Genomic DNA, 13069 nt, shown 5'->3' on the forward strand with positions numbered 1-13069 from the left:
AAAAGATGAACCCCACTTTAATGGCAAGGAAGACTTAAAGATTAATACATTCAATGTTGTAACTTACAGTCTTTATTTAGAGTTTAATGAAGGTTCCGGAGCTTATTTCAGTCTTAATCAAGAATTTGGATTTTTAAACAATTTAATGTCAATTTCCAATGAAGAAATCAGGGGAAAAGTTTCAATTTCGGCTAAAAATTTAGATGGTGACTTTGGAGAAGAGTGCGTACAGTTCAAAGGCTTTGTTGAAGGTATAATTGATGAAGAAAGAGAACCTCATGATAACAAGATTACCTAGCCTTCGAGGAATACACTTTTGGAGTAGGTATCTGAAACTCATTCATGAAAAACAGTTAACAACTTTATTTCCGAATATGGACAAGGTTTTGCTCATTCTACTATGCATGATGACATCTATGTAATGCATTTGGAGAAAGATCATTCAGCATATTAAAAATAATCAAAAACTACTTGCGGAAGTCTATTCTAGATTGTCTAGTTTGGCTAGTTTTGTTTCAAATGCTGAGCTTTTTCAAGTCTTAAACTTTAACGATTTGGTTAAAGATTTTGCAGCCAAAAAAGCTAGAAATGTGAGTGTTTAGAGTTTAGATATGAGATTTATTATGAGTATGGAGTGGAGTGAGTGTTAATGTTAATCACTAATCCAACTTTTTCCAAATTAAGAACATGACATTGACCTTTTTCAGTATAACAGGATAATGTGAACATTGAACGATCTAGAAGTTTATTTCTTGTATTCTTAATATTTTCATTTTTCAGAACCGTAGCCTATTACTAGTACAGTTCACATTATTTTTATTATTTGCTTGTTCTCTTACTTATAATGTCTGTTCAACTCGGCTTTTTTTAGTCTTGTGTTGTCATCTGTACTGTTCCCTCCGAATGAAACAAATGATATTTAATTTTAAAAATTAACTACAATACTAATTTAAAATATAATAATTTTAACAATATTAATAATTTTACAAACAACTACTGTGTGCTAACATTTTGAATTATATAATATTTTTTATCTTCTTCTTAAGGTGCCTTCTTCATTACTGAAGGTTAACTATAACTACAGCAAATTGCTCTCTATCTTGAGCGGTTCTTAGTATCGAATGTGTGTCCATGCCTTTCCAGTCTCTTACGTCTCCAGTCTTCTTCAACCAGGAGCATTTTTTTCTTCCTGGACGTCTCCTTCTTTCCACTTTTCCTTCCATTATGAGTCGTAAAAAGTTATATCTTTCTCATCTGTAAATATGTCCTAGATAATTCGTTTTTCTGTGTTTTACAATATTTAGTTCTCAGCACCTCGACTTCGTTGTTGGTCACATGCGCTGTCCAAGAGATCTTCAGCATCCTTAGAAAAACCCATATCTCAAAGGCTTCTTTCTATAAATATATAAATCTTTCTATACCTACATTTTCTTCTTAGAAATTTCTATAAGAAATTTCTAAGTATAGAAATTGCTGTTAGATTTGTTTTGTGGTTTTAGTTAGCCAAATTTGTAAACCAAGATTATTTAATTATTAATGAATACATTCCAACACATGTTTTGTATTTATGTAGGTACCGTATTTAAATAAAGGTACATTCCATGTCAAATTACTCAGGCAAAAAATTTTGGATCTCCGATTTGTCTGAAAATTGGTATATAGCTTCTGCGGGACGTAAAAATAAGATATTTAAGGTCAAAAAATCTTCTTCTGCTTTTTTTTTTTCAAAATGTTATTTTATGCGATTTTACAGTGATTTGGTGTTTATTTAAACAAATTTGCATTTTCTGTCGTAAAGTATCAATGAAAAACATAATATTTTAATAGAAAGGACTCAAAAATGTCATTATATGGCGTTATAACAAGTTATTTTGAATCAAAACAAGTTTTTGATCAAATTTTATAGTGTAAAAAACGATAAAATACCGTTTTTTACATTTTCCTCCATTCCCAAAACACATCATCATCGATTTGGCTGAAAATTTGCCCACAGATAGCCAAAAGATAGGACTTTAAGTGGTTAGAAGGATTTGAATTATATTACAATACCAAAAAAGTTACATGCAGTAATATCAGACTCAAAAGTATATATTAGTCCAGTCGGGATAGCATTTGACCTTGAATGCCGAGCTGCCCAAAATTTTATTTTTTTGATCTTTAGGGGAGTCAATAGTAGCCTAAATTTAAAATCACGAATGAATTCCTCCGTTACGTTAGCCGCCATCTTGATTTTAAAGGAGAACCTGTTTTGCTCAATATCTCCGCCATTTTTAACTTTTCGACAAAAATGGTAGGAACTAAAATTGTTCCAAATAAATCGTATTTACAATTATTACAATTTTTTTTTAAGAATTTTTGTCGTGAGGTCGATATTTTCGAGTTAATTTTACTTACAGTAGACGCCTATGTTTTTGACTATAATATTGCATGTAACTTTTTGGTATTGTAATATAATTCAAATCCTTCTCACCTCTTAGAGTACTATGTATTGTCTATCGGTGGGCAAATTTTTAGCCAAATCGATTATGATGTATTTTGGCAATGGAGAAAAATGTAAAAAACGGTATTTTAACGGTATTCTACACTATAAAATTTGATCAAAAGCTTGTTTTCAGTCAAAGTAACTTGTTATAATGCCATATAATGACATTTTTGAGTCCCTTCTATTAAAATATTATGTTTTCCATTGATACTTTACGATAGAAAATGCAAATTTGTATAAATAAACACCAAATCTCTGTAAAATCGCATAAAATAACATTTTGAGAAAAAAGAAGAAGAAGATTTTTTGACCTTAAATATCTTATTTTCACGTCCCGCAGAAGCTATATACCAATTTTCAGACAAATCGGATGTCCAAAATTTTTTTTTGCTCCAAAATTGAGTGATTTGAAATGGAATGACCCTAAAACATTAGTGGCATTCTTATTCATTTATGTTATGCCTTGTATGTTGTACCAGTTTTAAAAAGTAAAATTAAAATGAACGTTATGTATTAATATGAAATGTGCTTTATGCTTTAATTCGTAAGTTCCACTGCGTATCATAATAGTTTACTTTAATACAGGATATTTTGGTACTACTTTGAGTTTTTTCAAAATTTATAAAGAAAAATCGAAGGAAACTTTATTAACAAAATGGTTTTGTTTCGAAAGATCTAACGAATGATATTTGTTATTCTGCAGATAGGAGCCATTTGTGATAAATAGTTCAAATAATATAAAATAACATTACAATTTAACACACACGTATTTGTGATAATTTTAAGCGCGAAGTTTTTTTTACAAATCAGTGCGCATTTCAAAATTAAACTTTTTGAAATACACACGTGTTTGAAAGCCAATATGCTTCGCCGTTCCAGTGCCTATTTCAAAACTACCCTGTCTTGAAATGAACACGGGAACGTAAATACGCGACCTGGGGTATATAGTCATATTAAAAATGTCTAATAGATGTTCTCGCCGGCGCTGAATTTCGAACCCCGGCCTACCTGCTTGGAAGTCAGACATGCTACCGCCTGAGCTATCCGGACCCTACTTGGGGTGCATACTTTAATGCCACTTAAATAAAACTTAATGTATAATATTGAATATTTTATTTTAGAAAAAAATATAACTTTACAATTTTGCGTTGACATGAATAGCCACAACACCATCTTCTTCATTAGTAGATAAAGAAATAGCGGCCTTACCACTGCTATCAACATTTACAGTTTTTCCTGTACACGATCCTTTTTCTAAACTACCAGAAATAACATCACAATAAGTACCGGCCGGTAGTGAGGTTTGAAGGCTTTGTTTGATGTCTCCGTATAAAGTGAAAGCAATGAAACCTTTATTTCCTCTTCCAAAAGCAATTTGTTGGTGGCCGTTGCTCCACCAGTTATTGATACCTGTACCATCTACAGCATTTCTAAAGCCGACCATGTTGTAAATTTGACGCCATCTATGTTCACATATCCAACCGTTTGTACATGTGTTGTCAGTGTTGAAACCGGCTTGTTTAGCAGGTGGACCTAAAATTTAAATACGCTTAAATATTACAATATGGAAATGTTTGTAGGAGATACTAATAAAGGGTCGTTTAAACACAGCGATAAATCAAACAACTTATCAAGGTCAATCGAGTTGTTGCAACTTATCATTGTGTGTAAACGGTGCATCGCACAACTTATCAAAGTTGGAGTTGGGTTGAAGGTGGTATCGCATTGAATCGCAGCGTCTAAACAGCGTTTCAACTTGTCATCACAACTAGTTGCTGTGACTTATCGTTGTGTTTAAACGACGCTTAAAGCATCGTTTAAACACAACGATAAGTCACAGCAACTAGTTGTGATGACAAGTTGAAACGCTGTTTAGACGCTGCGATTCAATGCGATACCACCTTCAACCCAACTCCAACTTTGATCAGTTGTGCGATGCACCGTTTACACACAATGATAAGTTGCAACAACTCGATTGACCTTGATAAGTTGTTTGATTTATCGCTGTGTTTAAACGATCCTTAAGATGCATACTAGAAGAGTTTAGATGCATCTAAACTCTGTGGTAATCCCATAGCTATTCTTATTACTTTTAGATTAGAAAGCAAATCCGCATTAATACAATATTGATTCGTGTTTAATACTTGTTGAGGTACAAGGTCGTACAAGGTCAAGGTCGAAAGGAACACTCTAGATGAGTTAGTTGTTGAATAATATTAACTTTGACCAGATTTGACCAAATATGTATTATGCAAAATATTGATTAAATATAGAGAAAAATAAAAAGAAAAAACAAAACCTGAAAAGACACAGGAAATGTCAGAAGATAGGAAACATAATTGGTATCCAGATTATCGAAAGAATTCTACAGGATATAATAATTAGTATGTAAAAAATCTACAAGAAAATGAATTTCCTGTAGGCGGCTCTATATGTGTCACAAAAAATTATATTAAAAAATCCTTAATCACAATTATATTTATTTAAAACAACCCTTTTGGGCTACATCACACAAGTTATAGGAATTAAAATTTCATCTTTAATGCTGCTACAAGGTATTCATGTTTAACCCTTTAAATGTTATAAAATTATATTACATTGTTGCTGATAATTTTATGCTAGAATAGATAGAATTTAAAAAAATGCCGAATAGATCACCGCTACACCACTGTCATCAAAAATATCTACGATAATGCTGCGGCATGCGAAGATACTCACAACTTCAACATTTATCGTGGAGTTCGCCAGGGTGACACCATTTCGCCAAAACTGTTCACAATATTATTGGAATAAAAATCCACGGGGAAAAAGTTTTCCCGTAGTTGGCTGTATACCATATATTACAAAAAACGACTAAAATCCTTTATAAAAGGTATATTTGTTAAAATCCCTAGAAAGGGCTACGTCACAGAACTAGTTTTTGATCGGATGACCGATCATCATCAGTGCTTAGGTGATTCTAACATGCTAACCACCAAAATACAAAAATAACCCTTTAAACACTTTAAAATTGATCCGTCATGGAAACATAGATAAAATATGTGAACTTAAACATGGACATACAAAATATTCCGTGTATTATGTTCCAGGTACCATTTGAGCCCAAAATAGACTATATGATGGCCTATCATAAAAATGGATAGAGAACCTAATTCTAAGCAAAAACTGTTTTTTGAAAACTCAATACTTTTTGAGTTATTCGTGGTTGAAAATTGGCCATTTTCATTGAAAAATGCCACGTTTTCGAACGGTTTTTTGCGAACACCGTAAAAAATATGCACCAACGAAAAAAACTGTAAAAAATATTTTTGTAGCCTATAAAAAACAAAGAGATTCGTTCCTTCATAAATCTTCTAGTTATAATACAAAAAGAGATATGGTAGGTGAAAGGAAATTATTTTTTGGTGCATGCTCAAATCGGTATATTCAACTTGAAATAACAGAGAAACGGTCAATTTTAGGTGTATAATACCAATACCTTTTCTAGTGCTTGAAAAGTCGATTATTTAAACTAAGCCAGATTTGTTGCAAAAAAATGATAACTAATGCATTTTAAGAAAAATGGAAAGTATATTTAACCCCTCATCCACCAGAATTTAAATGCATCGTTATCCTTCCGCAGTATCTTTTCTTATAGTGCTTTTTATATGTTTAAAAAGTTGCACGGGTTTAAAATCCATGGTTTTTGAAAAGAATAAGATCAAATTATACAGCGCATTTTTAAATTTTCTTAAGAATCTGCCTTTTTCTTCATGTAACTCTAACTGATACAGCACAAAAATGTAGTCTTTTTTATATAAAAATGTTGTTTTTATAGTTACATGGAGAAAAAGGAACATTTAAAAAAATGATCTTATTGATCTTATTTTTTTAAAAAACCAAGAATTTTAAACCCGTCAACTTTTTTTAACAGAAATAACACTATAATAAAAGGTATTGTAGAAGTAAAACGATGCATTTAAATTCTGGTAGATGAGAGGTTAAATATACTTCGCATTTTATCTTAAAATAAATTAGTTATCAATATTTTTGCACCAAATCTCGCCTAGTTTGAATGTAATCGACATTTAACAGTGCTCGTTTTAAAGGTCTTTTCAAGCACTACAAAAGATATTCGTAGCATCATACCCCAAAAATCGACCATTTCTCTTTTATGTTGGAATACATAGCGATATGAGCATGCACCACAAAATATCTTTTCACCTACTGTATCTCTTTTTGCTTTATAACTAGAGGATTTATGAAAAAACGAGTCTCTTTGATTTTTCGTAAGCTACATAAAAGTTTCATAAAGTTTTTTCCTTAGATGCATAATTTTTACGGTATTTGCAATAAACCTTTAGAAAATGTGTCATTTTTCAATATAAATGGCAAATTTTCAACCACGATTAACTCAAAAAGTATTGAGTTTACAAAAAAAATAATATATAGAACAGTTTTTGCATAAAATTAGGTTCTTTAGCAACTTCCCTAGTTATTTTGACCAAAAAATTTTCCATCTCTGAGAAGGGGTGGGATCCACCTTCAAGATAAAAGCGCCATAGTGTATAGGGTAGACTTTGAATTAGGAGATAAGTAGACTCTACTTAGTAGAGGCTATTCCCAAAATTTCACTAAAATTCATGCAGTAGAATAGAATTCCGAGATAATATCCTGTTTGTGCTCTCATTGGCTAGAATATATATCTTCCCTTGATTTAGTAATGTTAGTAAATGGCGAATAAACTGGGTATGATAAGACACGGGGTGGCTAATAATTTTTTATCAAAAGGGGTCCCGACCTAAGAAATTTTGGGAAAAACTGCTCTAAATATCCGGAATGTATACATTATATTTTGGAAATCCCCTCAAGACAAACCCGGGGCCTAGAAATCAAATAGATTACATTTTAGTAAACAAAAATTTCCTAAACAGCTTTACATCTATCAAGACTTATCCTGGAGCAGACTTGGAGACGGACCACGTTCCATAGGTGGGGATATTTCGGGTCAAACTCAAAATAGTGCAAAAAAATAAGTCACAATCATACGATCCACGTATGCTAAAAGGCTCTAATACGAAAATGAGGGTTCAAGCCACGTTAAACGAGCAAGTGACTGCAATTAGAGACGAATCGAATGAATAACAAGAAATGATCAAACAGTAAACACTTAAAGGCAGATAAATTATCCAAGAAAACAACATAGATGACAGATGAAATCCTGAAACTAATGGATGAAAGAAGAAATGCCAAAAATGACCCCGACAAATATAAAACAATAAATTTAATATAGTAGGAAAAATGAAAGATTACCCATGGGCGATCATATTAAACACATATTTTCTATGTTCCAGAAAGTAATGAACCATATGAAAGTTAAATAAGTTACAGGTGGACTAAGACGGAGACAAAAATCTAACTGATTCTAAGGAAAGAGTAAAATAAGAACGTCGAAAGAATACCTAGAGAAACTATTTGAAGACCAAAGAGATAACACCTTTGAGCTAGAAGAAGAGGTAGATGATGGAGTGATGGACCAAGAATATTACAGCAGGTAGGTAGTTTATTCTGCAATAACACAGCTAAAAGATAGCAAAGGAGCAGGACCCGATTATATATAAGCAGAACTACTCAAACTAATGGACAACGAATAGCAATAATCACAAAGATATTCAACAAAATATACATATATACATCTCTGGAGAAATAACAGAATGGCTGAAGTCTACTTTATTGCACTTTCAAAAAAACCAGGAGCAAAAAATGCGAAGAATACCGTTCGATAAGCCTGATGAGTAATCTCATCCCCTAAATCTCATGAGGATCTCCTAAAATTGTTCCTACAGATAATCAATACGAGAATTTATAAACTATGTGAACGTCAAATTTCGCCCAATCAGTTCGGGTCCATAAATACTGTTGGTATGAGAAAAAAAATTTTTTTTTCAATACAAGTCTAATTCCAAAGATGAAGAGATGTCAATTGCGACATATACCCATGTTTGGTTGATTACGAGAAAGCGTTTGATCGAGTACAGCACGCCAAGATGATTCAAATACTAAAAAAAGCAGGAATTAACAACCAAGATCTGAAAAAATTAGTAACCTTTACTGGAATCAGACAGCAAACCTCATAGTTGAAGGTGAATACACCGAATATGTGAAAATCATGCGTGGAGTGAAGTAAGGCTGCATTTTGTCCCCTCGAACTTTTAGTCTCTTCTCTAAAAGAATATTTTTTATCGACATTAGTCATTTAGCCAGTTGCATACACAATCCTATCCCTAATACGAAATTATCGGAAAATTAATAGAAGAAAATACGACTAGGAAAATACAGGGTCACTTGCTTCTCGCCTAGGGGTCCATCAATAAATTTTTAGTAGACAAACAACACTGGACCATGGATAAGGTGTTATAACATTTAGGATAAACAAAGGATGCAAATCTAAAGTACCACGCACAAACCCTATGGAAATTAGGTCCCAGTGGATTTTGTTCATACTTTGGTAAAACACCCTTTGAAGCATCCTGATAAAAAGTTTTCATGGGTACAACTCAATCGTATGAAGGATTTTCAAGATATAGAGGCACAAACTCGAAAAATTATCAGATTTACTGGGTATTCCAATTCCCTGAGTTACTGGTTATCTGGCAACATGTAGAAGTTTGGATCAATGAAAAGTGCCAGTAGTCTAGGATTTTTATCCTGACTATCCAATGGCGACCTTTACTTTGACCTTGACCTTCAACGGACGTCATCTTCTAGAGTTTCGAGGGTTTTTGGCATTAAATTGATATAAACAGATTACTCATGGCTTTTTGCGATCGCTAAACACGAATATGCCATGATAATTGAGCTTCGGAGGACGTGGTGGCCAGGGCCACTACAAGCGACGTCATCTTCTAGTTTCGATGGTTTTCGGCATTAAATTGATGCAAATTAATTACTGGAGGGTTTTTTAAGGTCGCTAAACACGAATGTGCCACCAGAACCGACTCCCGGAGCACCTGGTCTCCAAGATAAATGAAAGGGGCTCCTGGAGCTCCGAGGATCTTCGGTACTGCATTATTGCAAACGGATTAGTTATTGGTTTTTGGGGTTGCTGAACACGAATACGTGATCAGCACAGACACAGGAGCACCTGGTGCCTGAGACAGGTTATCTTCTGGAGTTTCGGAGAAATCAAATGAAGGAGTCAAATGGATTACTCTTAGGTTTTTAATTCCAGAAGATAACCTGTCTTAGGCACCAGGTGCTCCTGTGTCTGTGCTGATTACGCATTCCGATTCAGCAACCCCCAAAACCTATAACTAATCCGTTTGCATTAATGTAGTACCAAAAACTCGAAACTCCAGGAGCGCTTTTCATTGACCTTGGAAACCAGGTACTCCGGGAGTCGGTTCTGGTGGCATATTCGTGTTTAGCGACCTCAAAAAACCCTCCAATATAATTCATTTGCATCAATTAAATGCCGAAAACCATCGAAACTCTAGATGATGACGTCCCTTGCAATAGCCCTGGCCACCACGTCCTCCGGAGGTTAATCCTGATGGCATATTCGTGTTTACCGATCCCAAAAACCCATTAGTAATCTGTTTATATCAATTTAATGCCGAAAACCCTCGAAACTCTAGAAGATGACGTCCGTTGAAGGTCAAGGTCAAAGTAAAGTTGTTCTGAAGCTATTTCCTTGTGGCATTTTTTATAATTAACTATTTTCTATGGGAAATAAGCCACAATTTTACTAAAAAAATTAATTTATTAACGTTTCGAAGCCCAAATCGGGTTTCGTTGTCAAAATACAAAATACTTCTAAAATAAACAAAAATGTTGTTGCTAAGTAAAAAAATTCTTCTAATAATTTATTTAATAAATTCATTTTTTTAGTAAAATTGTGGCTTATTTCCCATAGAAAATAGTTAATGTCAAAGTAAAGGTCGCTATTGGATAGCCAGGAAAAAATCCTAGACTACTAGTACTTTTCCTTGATACAAACTTCTACATGTTGCCAGATAACCAGTAACTCAGGGAATTGAAATACCCGGTAAATCTTATAATTTTCCGAGTTTGTACCTCTATATCTTGAAAATCCTTCATACGATTGAGTTGTGCCCATGAGAACTTTTTATCAGGATGCTTCAAAGGGTATTTTCCCAAAGTATGAACAAAATCCACAGGGATCTAATTTCCATAAGGTTTGTGCGGGGTACTTTCTACATGAGTATGAAATATTCCATACCCGCGTACAAATCTTATAGAACCGTGCATATGTGTGACAAGAAATTTATAATGATGTATACTTGCTGCGAGCCTGTAGCCTGGAGCCTGTAAAAGAATATTAAATATTAAATTAATAAATAAATTTTATCGAAGCTTTGCACGAAACTAATAAAGACAAAGCTTATGATCATTATAATCTGTTGTCAAGAAAGAGATAACAGAAGGTCAACTCTACATCAACCATTCCCACGTAGAAAGAGTGACGCTCTACAACTACCTCGGAACACAGGAGCCACAACCTTTCTCTTGGTATAAAAGTAGGAATGCTGCGGTGCTACGTCTTCTCTGTCCTTTTTAGGGTGTTGAATCGTGGACCTTGAACGAAGATATGCGCCGAAAATTGGAAGCATTTGAAATGTGGTTATATTGAAGAATTCTTGAAATCCCGTGGACTGACCGGGTCACAAATGTGGAGGTCCTCAGAAGAATGAGAAATGAGAAATCAAATCTTGAAAGTTAGAATACTTGGGACACATTATGCGAAATTAATTCAGATATGCCCTCCTACAAGCCATCCTGCAAGGAAAAATATTTGGAAAGTGAGATCCAGGAAGAAGAAGAACATCCTGGTTAAAGAACCTCAGAACCTGGTTCAACACAACTTCTGTGCAGCTCTTAAACGCTGCTGCAGATAAAATAAAGACTGCCATGATGATCGCCAACATTCATCACGGAGAGGCATATCAAGAAGAAGAATAATTTATATTATTACCTTGATCACGATGATCAAATGCATAACTTGACATTATCCTCGTGGTTCCATACGGATGAGCCAACATGAAAGCTGTTGCCATCTTGTAAGGTTTTGGGTTCTTATATGAAAGAATAGCTGACGATCCATCTCTTTGGTTATCATGGTTATCAATAAAGACGACAGCATCAAGTCCATCTAATAGACCCCATTGTGGACCCCAGCTTTTTAGCCAGTGGAGATCATTACGGCCTTGAAAAGCGTTACCCAATTCGGAACCGTATTTGAATTCAAGCACTGCTCCAAAGCTGGTGTATTCGGTTTTCTTTACGGCCTCGCCACCTGTAATTAAAAGTATAATTAACTGAAGAGTAAGAATTTTTAACACAAAATTAGTACGTTTGATAAAACAAAAGAAGATAGTTTCAATTTATTCATTATACACAATTTACAGAAAATATTGTGATATTTATTTCTAATATTCACATTTTTTTTTTCAGTTTTTACGAGTAAACCCTAAAACTTTTAAGTTTAGGTATACTTTCTTTCTTTATTTCTCTCTCTCTCTCTCTCTCTCTCTCTCTCTCTCTCTCTCTCTCTCTCTCGCTCTCTCTCTCTCCATCTCATGAGAGAGGGAGACCAATATCTCTTTAGCAACGGTTCCCAGTGTCGAACGAGTGTACCAATATGCATATCTTGGAACAATGATCAACTCCACAAATAATTACTTCCAATTACATAGAATAGAAAGGGCTAGAGCAAATTCTAACAAAATGATAAAATTGCCCTGCAGAAGAAATTTGAAGTTGGATCTAAGAGTTAGGTTGGATAGATGCATGGAATGAAAGCTTGTATCTTGAATGCGGCATCAATGAAAAAAATGGAATAATTCGAGTTGTGGGTGTATAGGAGAATTCTGAAAATATCATGTACAGAACATGTTATAAACAAAGAGGGTCCGAGAAAGACGAATACAGTAATGGAAGCCTTAAATACAATCAGTACAAGGAAATTGGATTATCTCTGACATATTACACGTGGATAGAGATACAACTCGCTACAACTCATTATGCAGGGAAAGATCTAAGCAAAAAGAAGCTTAGGGAAACGTAAAATATCATGGCTGCGCAGTTTGAGACAATGGTACGGATGTAAAATAAATGAATCTTTAAGAGCAGCCGTCTCTAAAGTCCGAATAGCCATGATGATTGCCGACCTCCGTCGCGAAGATGGCAATTGAAGAAGGAAAATAAACAGAAGATGGTACAGAAAATATGGAATGGAAGAAGAGGTTAAACAAAAATAGATCCTAAAACTACGAATAAAGATACTATTGGCCTGAAACTAAAAAGAAGAAGATGGTTAATGGTAATAGTAATGAATTGATTAGAATGAACGAATAGATAGTGCACTTAGTAAATTTTTCCTTATTATTACTGTAGCAATTCGCCAATAGGCAGGAAGTTCCATAATATTAATGAACACATAATATGTACAGTTTGGTTAAAGGGGTAGGCGCAAAATCTTGGTCTAATGCTATCTAAACGCATTAATTTTATTCGAGTCCTGAGAAAATTATTAAGGATTTTTGAAAAATATAAACGCCGAATGAAAGATTACATTATTACCGAGGG

General features: G+C 34.0%; 1 protein-coding gene across 1 annotated transcript in view; it reads right to left on the reverse strand.

Moving 5' to 3' along the window:
- Window positions 1-3580: 3580 nt before the first annotated feature.
- Window positions 3581-13069, reverse strand: part of LOC114328463 (alpha-amylase-like) — a 45091-nt gene continuing 35602 nt past the window's right edge. The window contains exons 5-6 of the mRNA XM_028277322.2: window positions 11457-11777; window positions 3581-4015 (exon numbers count right to left, since the gene is read on the reverse strand). Of these exons, the coding sequence (XP_028133123.2) occupies window positions 3618-4015; window positions 11457-11777 (719 nt within the window). The 3' untranslated portion in view covers window positions 3581-3617. The remainder of the gene's footprint in view (window positions 4016-11456; window positions 11778-13069) is intronic.

This window comes from Diabrotica virgifera, chromosome 5 (assembly GCF_917563875.1).
Source record: "Diabrotica virgifera virgifera chromosome 5, PGI_DIABVI_V3a".
Classification (NCBI taxonomy): domain Eukaryota; kingdom Metazoa; phylum Arthropoda; class Insecta; order Coleoptera; family Chrysomelidae; genus Diabrotica; species Diabrotica virgifera.